The sequence below is a fragment of the Clinocottus analis genome, unplaced genomic scaffold (assembly GCF_023055335.1).
Source record: "Clinocottus analis isolate CAN_PGR_092001 unplaced genomic scaffold, fCliAna1.0.p SCAF_4, whole genome shotgun sequence".
Lineage (NCBI taxonomy): Eukaryota > Metazoa > Chordata > Actinopteri > Perciformes > Cottidae > Clinocottus > Clinocottus analis.
The window spans coordinates 21,910,623-21,925,977 of NW_027176153.1; the positions used below are offsets into that span (position 1 = coordinate 21,910,623).

The 15,355-nt window shown below is 42.8% G+C and overlaps 4 protein-coding genes across 5 annotated transcripts; 2 read left to right on the plus strand and 2 right to left on the minus strand.

Moving 5' to 3' along the window:
* Nucleotides 1–603: 603 nt before the first annotated feature.
* On the minus strand, nucleotides 604–3,465 carry LOC137800112 (tubulin alpha chain-like). Its single transcript, XM_068597140.1, has 4 exons — nucleotides 3,384–3,465; nucleotides 2,286–2,508; nucleotides 2,046–2,194; nucleotides 604–1,931 (listed from the first exon to the last, which is right to left on the minus strand). The coding sequence occupies exons 1-4, from the start codon at nucleotides 3,384–3,386 to the stop codon at nucleotides 951–953; spliced, it is 1,356 nt and encodes a 451-aa protein (XP_068453241.1). The 5' UTR covers nucleotides 3,387–3,465; the 3' UTR covers nucleotides 604–950.
* A 967-nt stretch (nucleotides 3,466–4,432) lies between these two features.
* On the minus strand, nucleotides 4,433–6,724 carry LOC137800171 (tubulin alpha chain-like). The gene is made up of 4 exons (XM_068597219.1): nucleotides 6,643–6,724; nucleotides 5,763–5,985; nucleotides 5,525–5,673; nucleotides 4,433–5,410 (listed from the first exon to the last, which is right to left on the minus strand). The coding sequence occupies exons 1-4, from the start codon at nucleotides 6,643–6,645 to the stop codon at nucleotides 4,433–4,435; spliced, it is 1,353 nt and encodes a 450-aa protein (XP_068453320.1). The 5' UTR covers nucleotides 6,646–6,724.
* A 1,475-nt stretch (nucleotides 6,725–8,199) lies between these two features.
* Nucleotides 8,200–10,660, plus strand: LOC137800136 (tubulin alpha chain-like). The gene is made up of 4 exons (XM_068597175.1): nucleotides 8,200–8,337; nucleotides 9,041–9,263; nucleotides 9,364–9,512; nucleotides 9,627–10,660. Exons 1-4 carry the CDS (start codon nucleotides 8,335–8,337, stop codon nucleotides 10,602–10,604), a joined length of 1,353 nt encoding a protein of 450 aa, XP_068453276.1. The 5' UTR covers nucleotides 8,200–8,334; the 3' UTR covers nucleotides 10,605–10,660.
* A 1,971-nt stretch (nucleotides 10,661–12,631) lies between these two features.
* LOC137800891 (tubulin alpha chain-like) lies at nucleotides 12,632–15,325 on the plus strand. 2 transcript variants are annotated; one of them, XM_068598258.1, is made up of 4 exons: nucleotides 12,675–12,821; nucleotides 13,670–13,892; nucleotides 14,047–14,195; nucleotides 14,286–15,325. In XM_068598258.1, exons 1-4 carry the CDS (start codon nucleotides 12,819–12,821, stop codon nucleotides 15,261–15,263), a joined length of 1,353 nt encoding a protein of 450 aa, XP_068454359.1. In that variant the 5' UTR covers nucleotides 12,675–12,818; the 3' UTR covers nucleotides 15,264–15,325. The 2 variants fall into 2 exon arrangements, with proteins under 2 accessions (XP_068454358.1, XP_068454359.1); XM_068598257.1 differs by having other exon boundaries at nucleotides 12,632–12,821; nucleotides 14,047–15,325.
* The last annotated feature ends 30 nt before the right edge of the window (nucleotides 15,326–15,355 follow it).

The window sequence follows — 15,355 nt, forward strand, 5'->3', positions numbered from 1 at the left end:
CAATGTTATTGTGTGTGTTATTGTGTATACTCACAGAACAACGCTTTACATTTTTCATTATACGCTTGGAGACGTTGGTATTATTTTAACGTATTGTACTTTCCAATCCAACCAGACTTCTTTTCATCAAGTGCTTCAATATTGGAGGCTTATTTATACAGCGAACAATTAACAAGGATCTGTTGCAACGTGAACATATTAACGCATCACTCATTCAATCAAATAATAATAGCCTACATAATGTATTCTAAATTGAGTTTTTCTGCATAATTAATATGATGACTTTTGGGACATTAAGTGTATTTTATTTCCCATATGATTTCAAACACTTGAAAATACACTGAATCACACATTTGGGCACGAGTTAAAATTGTAGGTATATGAACTACTAGTCTCATTTTATTTTTAAACAAAGATTCTGATTCAAAGAAAATCACTGTATATTTGTAGAGGGAAGTCCCATTTCAAATATGCTGACAATAACTTGAACTTCAAACCAGAACAAGAATTTGGACACTGGGTACTTTATATTCAGCAATTTGTCAAAGATATTTCATTATCAGTTGTTTTTGATTTTTAAACCAAAAAAGAAACAGAGACAACTTCATGTTACAGGATATTTATTTAGAACAGAGCCAAACTGATTTTCTTGGATCACTTGGTCTGAAAAGACAAACTTAGATTTCATTGACAAACATTTATTTTGAAATGCCTTTAATTTGAAACGATCATTTCCTGTTCAAATAGTGCTTCATGTCTCCTCTTCCTCATCCATAAGTGAACTCCAACGTAAGAACCTTATGTTCTCAGATTAAATTGAAATCCAAATTGATATTTTCAGGAGTTTTATTCTGAGGAGCCAAACTGGTAAGCAACAAATGTTAATTTTTAAATGCATTTAAGGACTAATTAAATCAATATTTTCCTGTTTAACTGCCTTTTTACTCCTTTTAATATTCCTCTCCCTCTTCCTCTCCCTCTCCCTCAATAGAGTCGACTCCAACTTCCTCATAATCCTTCTCCAGAGCTGCCATGTCCTCTCTGGCCTCAGAGAACTCTCCCTCCTCCATACCCTCACCCACATACCAGTGAACAAACGCACGCTTAGCGTACATCAGATCAAACTTGTGGTCAAGTCGAGCCCAGGCCTCTGCAATAGCAGTGGTGTTGCTCAGCATGCACACAGCCCTCTGGACCTTAGCCAGGTCTCCACCAGGAACTACAGTGGGCGGCTGGTAGTTTATGCCGACCTTGAAACCAGTGGGGCACCAGTCCACAAACTGGATGGAGCGCTTGGTTTTGATGGTGGCAATGGCAGCGTTTACATCTTTGGGCACCACGTCGCCACGGAAAAGCAGGCAGCACGCCATGTATTTACCATGGCGAGGGTCACATTTCACAAATTGATTAGCTGGCTCAAAGCAGGCGTTAGTAATTTCTGACACTGTTAACTGCTCATGACAGGCTTTCTCCGCAGAGATGACGGGGGCATAGGTGGCCAGAGGGAAGTGGATACGGGGATATGGCACCAAGTTGGTCTGGAACTCTGTCAGATCAACATTAAGGGCGCCATCGAAACGAAGGGAAGCAGTGATGGAGGACACAATCTGACTGATCAACCTGTTGAGGTTGCTGTAGGAGGGACGGTCGATATCGAGGTTCGTACGACAGATATCGAAGATGGCCTCGTTGTCGACCATGAAGGCACAGTCAGAGTGATCCAGAGTGGTGTGGGTGGTCAAGATGGAGTTGTAGGGCTCCACCACAGCGGTGGACACCTGGGGAGCCGGGTAGACTGAGAACTCCAGCTTAGACTTCTTGCCGTAGTCGACAGACAGACGCTCCATCAGCAGAGAGGTGAAACCAGAGCCGGTGCCACCGCCGAAGCTGTGGAAAACCAGGAAGCCCTGAAGGCCGGTGCACTGGTCCGACTGAGGGAAGAGAGGCAGATACAGAGGTTACACATGAGATACAGTCATGTCATTTACTTAAATATCTGAATACAAATTAAAGAAATGGATCCCTTCTGACATCATGTTACCCACCAGTTTGCGGATCCTGTCCAGCACGATGTCGATGATCTCTTTGCCGATGGTGTAGTGTCCACGGGCGTAATTGTTGGCAGCATCCTCCTTACCAGTGATCAGCTGCTCAGGGTGGAACAGCTGGCGGTAAGTCCCAGTACGCACCTCATCTGAAGAGACAGTTTCAAATTAGAACTTAAGGGTTTGACTACATGAAATAATTGCTATTGAGATATGTCATCTATATTAATGACTGTTTACCGATGACAGTGGGCTCCAGGTCCACAAAAACTGCTCTGGGGACGTGCTTTCCGGCTCCAGTCTCACTGAAGAAGGTGTTGAAGGAATCATCTCCTCCTCCGACAGTCTTGTCACTGGGCATCTGCCCGTCCGGCTGGATCCCATGCTCCAGGCAGTAAAGCTCCCAGCAGGCATTGCCAATCTGGACGCCAGCCTGACCAACATGAACGGAGATACACTCACGCTGTGGAGCAGAGAAAGAAGATTTGTATTATAGATCAATCTCACCACCTTTTTTTAAAGGATATTTTCACAACAACTGCTTCTACAGGTAAAATAGAAGAGTTGAACACGTATGCATTTGTTTTTCTCAAATAGTCTTTAAATGAACTCTAACATGGCAGTGCACATCGTTTCAAATTGTTCTTCTTACCCTGCGTGAAAGAACTTTACTATTCTTATATTCTTTGATGGCATGTCAGTCTAAGGTTCAGTCCATCATTTATTTTACAGGAACATATGTATTTTCGGCTGCTCTCTGTTGCCACATATCATGTCTATTTCATGCAGAATCACTGTGAACAAATGATTCCCTAGGTCAGACATGTTGCAGTGGGCTGTCTCTTTCAAAAGCCACATTGCATCCTCCAATGGGAATAGAAAGCTCACCATACTTTCACATAGCTTAACAGTGAAAAATGAACAGAGGTGTATTATATTTTAAATATACCGATATGCCATATTTAAAAAGGCTTGTGGTTTTGATAAATCATTGGGATGAAAATAACATTCTCTTTAGAACAAGGTGCACTACAACGTATTCATATGAAGGTGTCTTTAAATCAGGATTACAAACAAATTAATACAAATAAAATTAAGATGATTTAAACGATATATGTGGTGAGAGGACAAGACGTCGGCTTGCAGAGCAGGAATACATTAGGTTTTCATTAAGCGTTTATTAGCAGCCATATTTACCAAATAGCAGCGATTCACTATAATAAAGAGGAAAAAGGGATGACATCCGAAATATTACTCCCGTTCTGTTCGACTCTATAAAACTCTATAAAAGTACACCTCGAAATAAAACGTGAAATGTTGATTTAAAATGTTACTTACCATGACGGCTCGTCGATATTATGCAATGTAATGAGACAAGACGGGGAGCAGTGTGTGCGCCTGAGTGCTGCAGTGTTTGATGCGGAGGTTTTTTCTTCTTCTTCCTTAAGTTTAACGGCAGTTGGCATCCATATTTTTGGTGCATTACCGCCACCTTGTGCTCCGGAGTATAGAACAGACAGTAGCATCAGAGTCAGAACTGTAGCGTAACTCATGATTTTAAAATGCATTTTTTTTCCCTTAAACAAACGAAACTTAATTACAAAAATAACGTAAGAATTAGTTTTCTTCAGAGGAGTGCTGAACCGTTTCTTTATACATTCCGAATTGACTGTTATCTTAATTTTGTCCTTTGAAACGTCTTTTAATTTAGGTTTTCTGTGAATTAATAATCTAGTCTTTTTTTCCGAGACTTCTTTGCGGTCCCCACGGTAGACAGAGTGTGTTGCAAGTGTGTGATTACTGTGTCATGTGTAATCACTGTGTCTGTCTCTGAGTCCCTTGCACTCTGGCCGTCAGCATTTCAGTTTTACAGAGTAATGGATATGGATTTTGATTGAACCAGTCATCTCTTTTTGATGTGGTGATTACTTACCAAGGTCATATCAGTGTTAAATTGACACGGTGACATAGCAGTTAAAAGTTCCCAACAATAACTTAAAGTAAAAGGTTTGGATTGTAGTTTCAAGAAGTGATATTGTTTAACAGAACAGGTTAGATAGCATGATCATTAGTATCTTTAATAGAAAGGTACTAATAACGGGTATCTATAAAGACCTGATATTGCAGATAAGACAGCAGCATCTTGGGACTTTAAATAACTTGAGTCCAAATTATTTCGCAGTGCAACTGTTCCCATTAAACTGGACAAAACGGTTTGATAATGAACTAGCAATATTGACAATTAAAGATCCATGAAAACAATCTGCACTCCATTAAAAAGTCCAACAACACTTCTGCCCTTTGGAATAAAAAGACAGGAAAACAAATGATGAAGTAACAAACTTTATTCCTGAGTTGATAATGAAGAAAAAAACAACAACACTGTTTTAATACTCTTCTCCTTCCTCATCCTCATCTCCCACACTATCAGCACCAACCTCCTCATAATCCTTCTCCAGAGCTGCCATGTCCTCTCTGGCCTCAGAGAACTCTCCCTCCTCCATACCCTCACCCACATACCAGTGAACAAACGCACGCTTAGCGTACATCAGATCAAACTTGTGGTCAAGCCGAGCCCAGGCCTCTGCAATAGCAGTGGTGTTGCTCAACATGCATAAGGCCCTCTGGACCTTGGCCAGGTCTCCACCAGGAACTACAGTGGGCGGCTGGTAGTTGATGCCGACCTTGAAACCAGTGGGGCACCAGTCCACAAACTGGATGGAGCGCTTGGTTTTAATGTTGGCAATGGCAGCATTCACATCTTTGGGCACCACGTCACCACGGTACAAAAGGCAGCAAGCCATGTATTTACCATGGCGAGGGTCACATTTCACAAATTGATTAGCTGGCTCAAAGCAGGCGTTAGTGATTTCTGACACTGTTAACTGCTCATGGTAAGCTTTCTCGGCAGAGATGACGGGGGCATAGGTGGCCAGAGGGAAGTGGATACGGGGATATGGCACCAAGTTGGTCTGGAACTCTGTCAGATCAACATTAAGGGCGCCATCGAAACGAAGGGAAGCAGTGATGGAGGACACAATCTGACTGATCAACCTGTTGAGGTTTGTGTAAGACGGACGCTCAACATCAAGGTTCCTACGGCAGATATCAAAGATGGCTTCGTTATCAACCATGAAGGCACAGTCAGAGTGCTCCAGGGTGGTGTGGGTGGTCAGGATGGCGTTGTAGGGCTCCACCACAGCGGTGGACACCTGGGGAGCCGGGTAGACTGAGAACTCCAGCTTGGACTTCTTGCCGTAGTCGACAGACAGACGCTCCATCAGCAGAGAGGTGAAACCAGAGCCGGTGCCACCGCCGAAGCTGTGGAAAACCAGGAAGCCCTGAAGGCCGGTGCACTGGTCCGACTGAGGGAAGAGAGGGAGATACAGAGGTTACACATGAGATACAGTCATGTCATTTACTTAAATATCTGAATAAAAATTAAAGAAATGGATCCCTCCTGATATCATGTTACCCACCAGTTTGCGGATCCTGTCCAGCACGATGTCGATGATCTCTTTGCCGATGGTGTAGTGTCCACGGGCGTAATTGTTGGCAGCATCCTCCTTACCAGTGATCATTTGCTCAGGGTGGAACAGCTGGCGGTAAGTCCCAGTTCGCACCTCATCTGAAGAGACAAAAACACATTGAATCCTATATGGCTCATAATGTATACTTAAATGAATGTTCAGTTCATCCAGAAGTGATGACACTTACCGATGACAGTGGGCTCCAGGTCCACAAAAATTGCTCTGGGGACGTGCTTTCCGGCTCCAGTCTCACTAAAGAAGGTGTTGTAGGAATCATCTCCTCCTCCGGTGGACTTTCCACTGGGCATCTGTCCATCCGGCTGGATCCCATGCTCCAGGCAGTAAAGTTCCCAGCAGGCATTGCCAATCTGGACTCCGGCTTGGCCGACATGCACTGAGATACACTCCCGCTGGAGAGAGGACAACAATTCGTAACTTGAAGATGACTCAAAAAGTTGGAGGCATGGAGGTAGAAAAAGACCCTTCATAAAAATGCACCAGATACCACGGACATATGATGCACATTTATTTCACAAATCAGTTAATTAAGACAAATAGCTGATCTATAAAATATGATTAAGACAGAATAATCATCTAATTTGGAGAATATGTTAATATAAAATAGGGTTGCACCGATTTATTGGCTAGATATCGGTGTCCAGGTGATGAAAGTGGCCGATGTACATTTATTTAATAAATCCGTGAAGACAAATAGCTGAATGGCCACATATTGCACAATTTAGGGCCCGCAAACTTTGGTCTTGGTCATTTGTGGTCTGTCTCGGGAAACAGCAACGACAAAAAAAAAAATACACTGGCAGGACAAACTTTGGCATAAAGACATATGGTGTGCGGCCTATGCACGTGTAGGTTGTTTACATAGATAAAGTCGACCATGGGGAGGGTCTTCTCAGTGAAACATCAGCGACGTTCGATGAAATGTTAAAAAGTTCATCGATGAAGATTAGTTTGAGCCCAGAAAATACCTTAAATGTAAAACTCAATTGCTAAAACGAGGACTGTAAGCCTCATTAAATCAAAGGAAAACGCCCCATCGTCCAACTCACCATGTTTCCTGAAGATGTGAGTGGAAATAAGAATGAAGAGGCTGATTAACTCTCACAGCTGCGTTTCAATGAGTGCTGCGTGAGACGCTCAAGCAGATGTCAACTCTGCTAGTTAATTTATACTCGACGTCATGGATGAAGACACTGGTTGAATCAGATTGGTCGAAAGTGGCGAGAGTTGCTTTCCTATTGGTTAATAAAAAACCGCTCCCCTAAAGCTGGTTCTGATAGGTCAGCCATGTCAGCTGTTCAGCTTTGGCTTCCCTTGATAGGACGAGAGGCTGCCTGCTGTGTAACATACACAACAATCATATTCTTTTTGGAAAATTAGGTATTCAAACTTTGGACCAGAAAGGAGAACTTTTGAAACAGATAATTTGATTAACAGGTGCACCTGCAACTCAAAAATATCCAAAATGAACACATATTCCTTAGTTTTCTTGAAAAGGAGAGACATAATCTGGTTTTGTTCCAGCATTTCGATGCACTGCAGTTACAAAGTAAGAAAAAAAGTGCTATTTTATTGGGCTATTTTTAAAAAAAAATGTTTTTATTCAATAAATTAGGTTGTCATACTCATCACTAAAAAGAAAATGTGATGGCAAATACAACCACCATGTGCCAAAAATAATGTATTAAATATAAAATATAATAAACTATTGACAGGATATCACAAAGCATGTTTTTCTTTTCCAGTTAAAATAAATGTCATTAGTACAATATCTGGCAAACCAAAAAAAGACAATACATTGCAAAGTATAGCACTATATACTGTATTATATACTGTATACAGTATATACTGTATTATACTACAACTGTACTTAAGTATGGAAATAAATTGTACATAAGTATGGAAATAAATTGATAGCTAAATAAGTATACATTAAAATGTTTATATTTGTATGTATATTTTTCAATTTTCAAATTTACCTGCAGATCTATTTGTAAATTGAGACTTTTATTTACAGTTTTCTTCCTATAGTTATTGAATGTATTTATTTTTCTTGAGTCATTTGTTATGATGGTAGCTTTAGTTCTCCATACTTAAGTACATCACTGCTGAATACTTCTTCCACCACTGTTGGTTAAAAAAAAAAGACAAAAATAAACTTTTTATTTCTTTCACAAGAAACGGACGATCGGAAAAACTATATTAAATAGAATTATTTCTACTCGCAGGCCATCAGGCTGGTGAACAGCTACCTTAAGTTTATTGTAATTCTGTATTAGGAGGACCGAGCAAAATAAGCTTTTGATTGCATAGAATAACTTGAATGTTATTTGTGTAAATACAGCAAAACAAAAGAGTATTAATCAAATCATCTGTTTCAAAAGTTCTCCTTTCTGGTCCAAAGTTTGAATACCTTATTTCCCAAAAAGAATATAATTGTTGTGTATGTTACACAGCAGGCAGCCTCTCGTCCTATCAATGGAAGCCAAAGCTGAACAGCTGACATGGCTGACCTATCAGAACCAGCTTTAGGGGAGCGGTTTTTTGTTAACCAATAGGAAAGCAGCTCTCGCCACTTTCGACCAATCTGATTCAACCACTGTCTTCTTCCAAGAAGTCGAGTATAAATTAACTAGCAGAGTTGACATTTGCTTGAGCGTCTCACGCAGCACTCATTGAAACGCAGCTGTGAGAGTTAATCAGCCTCTTCATTCTTATTTCCACTCACATCTTCAGGAAACATGGTGAGTTGGAGGATGGGGCGTTTTCTTATGATTTAATGAGACTTACAGTCCTCATTTTATCAATTGAGTTTTAAATGTAAGGTATTTTTGGGCCCTCACTTGTCTTCACCACCGAACTTTTTAACATTTCATCGAACGTCGCTGATGTTTCACTGAGAAGACCCTCCCCATGGTCGACTTTATCTATGTAAACAACCTACACGTGCATAGGCCGCACACCACGTGTCTTTATGCTAAAGTTTGTCCTGCCAGTGTATATATTTTTTTGTAGTTGCCGTTTACCCAGACAGACCACAAATGACCAAAGTTCGCGGGCCCTAAATTATGCAATATGTGTTACATCGGCCCGTTTCATCGTCAGGTTTGCAGTTTGGCCGATAGCGGTCAACAAGAATATATGGCCAATCAGCCATTTGTCTTCACGGATTCATTAAATAAATGTACATCGGCCACTTTCATCACCTGGACACCGATATCTGGCCAATAAATCGGTGCAATCCTATTACATATTCTTAAAATTAGCCGATTATTCTGTCTTAATATTTTATAGATCAGCTATTTGTCTTAATTAACTGATTTGTGAAATGCATGAGCATCATGTGTCTGTGGTATCTGGTGCATTTTTATGAAGGGTCTTTTTCTACTTCCACGCCTCCAACTTTTTGAGTCTTCTTCAAGTTACAAATTGTTGTCCTCTCTCCAGCGGGAGTGTATCTCAGTGCATGTCGGCCAAGCCGGAGTCCAGATTGGCAATGCCTGCTGGGAACTTTACTGCCTGGAGCATGGGATCCAGCCGGATGGACAGATGCCAAGTGGAAAGTCCACGGGAGGAGGAGATGATTCCTACAACACCTTCTTCAGTGAGACTGGAGCCGGAAAGCACGTCCCCAGAGCAGTTTTTGTGGACCTGGAGCCCACTGTCATCGGTAAGTGTCATCACTTCTGGATGAACTGAACATTCATTTGAGTCATTTAAGTATACATTATGAGCCGTTTAGGATTCAATGTGTGTTTTTGTCTCTTCAGATGAGGTGCGCAGTGGGACTTACCGCCAGCTGTTCCACCCTGAGCAGCTGATCACTGGTAAGGAGGATGCTGCCAACAATTACGCTCGTGGACACTACACCATCGGCAAAGAGATCATCGACATCGTGCTGGACAGGATCCGCAAACTGGTGGGTAACATGATGTCAGGAGGGATCCATTTCTTTAATTTTTATTCAGATATTTAAGTAAATGGCATGACTGTATCTCATGTGTAACCTCTGTATCTGCCTCTTTTCCCTTAGTCGGACCAGTGCACCGGCCTACAGGGCTTCCTGGTTTTCCACAGCTTCGGCGGTGGCACCGGCTCTGGTTTCACCTCTCTGCTGATGGAGCGTCTGTCTGTCGACTACGGCAAGAAGTCCAAGCTGGAGTTCTCCGTCTACCCGGCTCCCCAGGTGTCCACCGCTGTGGTGGAGCCCTACAACGCCATCCTGACCACCCACACCACTCTGGATCACTCTGACTGTGCCTTCATGGTTGATAATGAGGCCATCTTTGATATCTGCCGTAGGAACCTTGATGTTGAGCGTCCCTCTTATAGCAACCTGAACAGGTTGATCAGTCAGATTGTGTCCTCCATCACTGCTTCCCTTCGCTTTGATGGCGCCCTAAATGTTGATCTGACAGAGTTCCAGACCAACTTGGTGCCATATCCCCGTATCCACTTCCCTCTGGCCACCTATGCCCCCGTCATCTCTGCTGAGAAAGCTTACCATGAGCAGTTAACAGTGTCAGAAATCACTAACTCCTGCTTTGAGCCAGCTAATCAATTTGTGAAATGTGACCCTCGCCATGGTAAATACATGGCTTGCTGCCTTTTGTACCGTGGTGACGTGGTGCCCAAAGATGTGAATGCTGCCATTGCCAACATTAAAACCAAGCGCTCCATCCAGTTTGTGGACTGGTGCCCCACTGGTTTCAAGGTCGGCATCAACTACCAGCCGCCCACTGTAGTTCCTGGTGGAGACCTGGCTAAGGTCCAGAGGGCTGTGTGCATGCTGAGCAACACCACTGCTATTGCAGAGGCCTGGGCTCGGCTTGACCACAAATTTGATCTGATGTACGCTAAGCGTGCGTTTGTTCACTGGTATGTGGGTGAGGGTATGGAGGAGGGAGAGTTCTCTGAGGCCAGAGAGGACATGGCAGCTCTGGAGAAGGATTATGAGGAGGTTGGTGCTGATAGTGTGGGAGATGAGGATGAGGAAGGAGAAGAGTATTAAAACAAAGTGGTTTTTTCTTCATTTTCAACTCAGGAATAAAGTTTGTCACTACATCATTTGTCTTCCTGTCTTTTATTCCAAAGGGCAGAAGTGTTAGACTTTTTAATGGTGTGCAGATTGTTTTCATGGATCTTTAATTGTCAATATTGCTAGTTCATTATCAAACTGTTTTGTCCAGTTTAATGGGAACAGTTGCACTGCGAAATAATTTGGACTCAAGTTATTTAAAGTCCCAAGATGCTGCTGTCTTATCTGCAATATCAGGTCTTTATAGATACCCGTTAATAGTACCTGTCTATTAAAGCTACTAATGGTCATGCTAGCTAACCTGTTCTCTATTAAAAACAATATCACTTATAAAACTACAATCCAAACCTTTTACTTTAAGTTATTGTCGGGAACCTTTAACTGCTATGTCACCGTGTCAATTTAACACTGATATGACCTAGGTAAGTAATCACGACATCAAAAAGAGATGACTGGTTTAATCAAAATCAATATCCATTACTCTGTAAAACTGAAATGCTGACGGCCAGAGTGCAAAGATACAAAAAAGACGTTCATTGGTGATACGGGAGTCTTCAGTATGCACTCTGATAATGTGTAGTTACACACGTGAAAAAAACATGTCATATGACTTCATGAATGATTTTTTTTCGACATACTATTGTCTATTTTTTTTTTCTTAGACATGTTATACTGTGACTTTATTTTTTTCACATGCTATACTTGTAGTCTTTTTATATAACCTGCTTTAAGGCGTTCTTATTGTCAGTGCTGTGCTGGAACCAGAGCCGTAACCGGCAATTTTACGTCACTCTTTGACATTCCAAATATGGTTACTTCCGTTCATTATACTCAACAAAGCCAAGATGGCGACGGCCGTGTTCCAAGATGCCGACGGCAAACTCGCTACACTCGAAGCTTCATTACGGCAGTCCACAAACTGCCGTAATGAATGGGTGACGTGACGACGATTACGTCTACTTCTCATGGTAACGAGGCAAAGACGAACACTTTTATTGGCCCGTGAAATACGGAACGTTTACTTTTTCTTCTTTTCTAACTCCCCAATAAAGAGCGTCTTCTCTTGAGTAAAATTTAATGCAGGTCACCAGAGCCGTTCATTCGTATATTTTCACTTTTTGATTCATGTCTGTATCTAGGGTGCAGTACGATTGGGAGAATTTACGAAATATTCCGGTTTTCCACAGTGAGAATTGACTGACACGAATAATCTGTTCAATTTCGGATAGCTCCGCTCGCGTTGTGCTTATCTCTCTCTGTGGTTGTTGTTGGTGCTTCGCCATTTTAACTTCACTGCAGCTGCTCATATACAGCCCGTTCACTCCATGACACCGGGAGACTACTTCGCGGATCTGGCAGACCCAGCACAGCAGGAGAGCAGATCGAGACTCACACAGTGGCGGGGGAGGGAGGCAGGGTGCGCCAGCTAGATAATGCTACCATTTGTATCATCTGTGGTTTTACACAAAGCCCATTGTTACATCAATGGAACCGACACACTTCACCGGGAAGACACACAATGAAAGCAAACAACAAACCCAGATGAGCTTCATTCATACGTTATGACGTTGATCAATAGTCATCTATGCGAGGACGGTATTACTTTTATACCATCAATGGATGCTAAATCCTTGCTAGAAGCTAGCTTGTTAAGCTAGTTGGTACAAATTACTGATCCAAATATAACACCAAGCAATTAGTCCGGTTAGTTTGTCCCGCTTGTTTCATCAAATTCACGCATAATGGTACAACGTCTACATATAAGGTCCAACGATTTGTTAAATCATTCATGCGTAGAAGCGATGTGATGTCACTGATTTGATTGACACGAAGGAGACAATAACGGTAGTGGGCGTTTCTGTTCTACGTTAACCAATTATCTTTGCGGCCTCTGCAGTCGAGGAGGCTACAACGCTTGGTGCAATTCAGACATTTTTACTGCGTAGCTCTTTGCTCATATGACTGTTCAATTTAACCAATAGGAAACGGGCTCACGTGACCTTCCACCAATCGGATTCATTAGCATTTTTTTCACCGGGTAAAGCCGTATATATAGCCCCGCCTTGGGACAGAAATATCAGTTACTTCTCACACTGGACACATAACGCCCTTGCTGTGAGAGATAACGTCGCCTTTGTCCTCGTCTAATTCCAAACTCATAAAGACTACCTTCATATTCCCGAAGACATGGTGAGTAATGAAATATTTTGTATTTTTATTACAATTAATTTAACCGAATTAAACTCTCTCGAAATCGCGTTATATCAACACGTGGCATCCTGGATTGCCCACCCTTATTAATGTTAAATAAGTAACAAAACTATCTACAGTCAAACAAAAAGATAGTGTAGAACGGTAGACTAACCCTGGCCGTAAATGGGTCGTTTTAATTGTGATGTGGCTCCAACTTTTTGTAACTCGAAAGGGCTCGGCCCACATTCAAGTTCTGCCCTTTTCCGGTTTTTATGTCTGCACATTGATCCAGTTCGTGCGGGTCAACCTGCTTTCAGCCTGAAACATTCCTCTTATTCCTCCTATTTTCACCGCCTGTTTGAAGAGGCCTGGCCTTTTATGAAACTGCGCCCACAGCCTTTTCATACAAACCCATTCACTCGAAGTCTTTCATATTTTGAGCTTAGATGTTAAGGCTAACTACAGCTGTGTTTGACAAGGTTCACCACAGTCAGGAATTGTTTTATTTCCTGAAGTACTCAAGTCTGTGAAAAGTTAGGCTTTCTTTTATGTATGTGTGTGCATTTCAAATTACTTTCTGTTTAGAGGGCCAATGACTGCGTGACAGGTGATTTTAATCTGGTATTTGGTTCATTACAAAAGCCTTTGTTGAAGCAGGAAAGCTCTTGGAGCAATCCTTTGACATGTGAGGCATGGCATTCATTGGTTAAAATTAGCAACAGACGTGTGCCTTTTTTTAAATTCAAAAATGTATTTCCTTTAACACTTCTATTTTACCTTTTTAAAGCAATTTAAAAAAAAGATGGTGAGATTGGATCTATAACACTTCTTTCTCTGCTCCACAGCGTGAGTGTATCTCCATCCATGTTGGTCAGGCTGGCGTCCAGATTGGCAATGCCTGCTGGGAGCTTTACTGCCTGGAGCATGGGATCCAGCCGGACGGACAGATGCCCAGTGACAAGACTATTGGAGGAGGAGATGATTCCTTCAACACCTTCTTCAGTGAGACTGGAGCCGGAAAGCACGTCCCCAGAGCAGTTTTTGTGGACCTGGAGCCCACTGTCATCGGTAAGTGTCATCACTTCTGGCTGAACATTATTTAAGCAAATTAAAAATGACCAGTGTCATTGCTAAACAGTCATTGATATAGATGACAGATTTCCAATAAAAAATATTTCCTGACGTCACACCCGTGAGTTCTAATTTGAGACCGTCTCTTCAGATGAGGTGCGCAGTGGGACTTACCGCCAGCTGTTCCACCCTGAGCAGCTGATCACTGGTAAGGAGGATGCTGCCAACAATTACGCCCGTGGGCACTACACCATCGGCAAAGAGATCATTGACATCGTGCTGGACAGGATCCGCAAACTGGTGGGTAACATGATATCAGAAGGGATCCATTTCTTTAATTTGTATTTAGCGAGACTGTATCTTGTATGTAATCTCTGTTTCTTCCCTCAGTCGGACCAGTGTACCGGCCTCCAGGGCTTCCTGGTTTTCCACAGCTTCGGCGGTGGCACCGGCTCTGGTTTCACCTCTCTGCTGATGGAGCGTCTGTCTGTCGACTACGGCAAGAAGTCCAAGCTGGAGTTCTCCATCTACCCAGCTCCCCAGGTATCCACCGCTGTGGTGGAGCCCTACAACGCCATCCTGACCACCCACACCACCCTGGAGCATTCCGACTGTGCCTTCATGGTTGATAACGAGGCCATCTACGATATCTGTCGTAGGAACCTCGATATCGAGCGTCCCTCTTACACAAACCTCAACAGGTTGATCAGTCAGATTGTGTCCTCCATCACTGCTTCCCTTCGTTTCGATGGCGCCCTTAATGTTGATCTGACAGAGTTCCAGACCAACTTGGTGCCATATCCCCGTATCCACTTTCCCTTGGCCACCTATGCCCCCGTCATCTCTGCTGAGAAAGCTTACCATGAGCAGTTAACAGTGTCAGAAATCACTAACGCTTGCTTTGAGCCAGCTAATCAATTGGTAAAATGTGATCCTCGCCATGGTAAATACATGGCTTGCTGCCTTTTGTACCGTGGTGACGTGGTGCCCAAAGATGTGAATGCTGCTATCGCCACCATCAAAACCAAGCGCTCCATCCAGTTTGTGGACTGGTGCCCCACTGGTTTCAAGGTTGGCATAAACTACCAGCCGCCCACTGTAGTTCCTGGTGGAGACCTGGCCAAGGTCCAGAGGGCTGTGTGCATGCTGAGCAACACCACTGCTATTGCAGAGGCCTGGGCTCGACTTGACCACAAGTTTGATCTGATGTACGCTAAGCGTGCGTTTGTTCACTGGTATGTGGGTGAGGGTATGGAGGAGGGAGAGTTCTCTGAGGCCAGAGAGGACATGGCCGCTCTGGAGAAGGATTATGAGGAGGTTGGAGCTGATAGTGTAGGAGACGATGAGGAGGAAGGAGAAGAGTATTAAACTGTTATGCATTCCCTTTCTTAATGTGACTCATTGTCAAAATAAAAGTTTGTTTCTCTGCACTAATCGTTTTCTCTTAATGCACCCTTTCA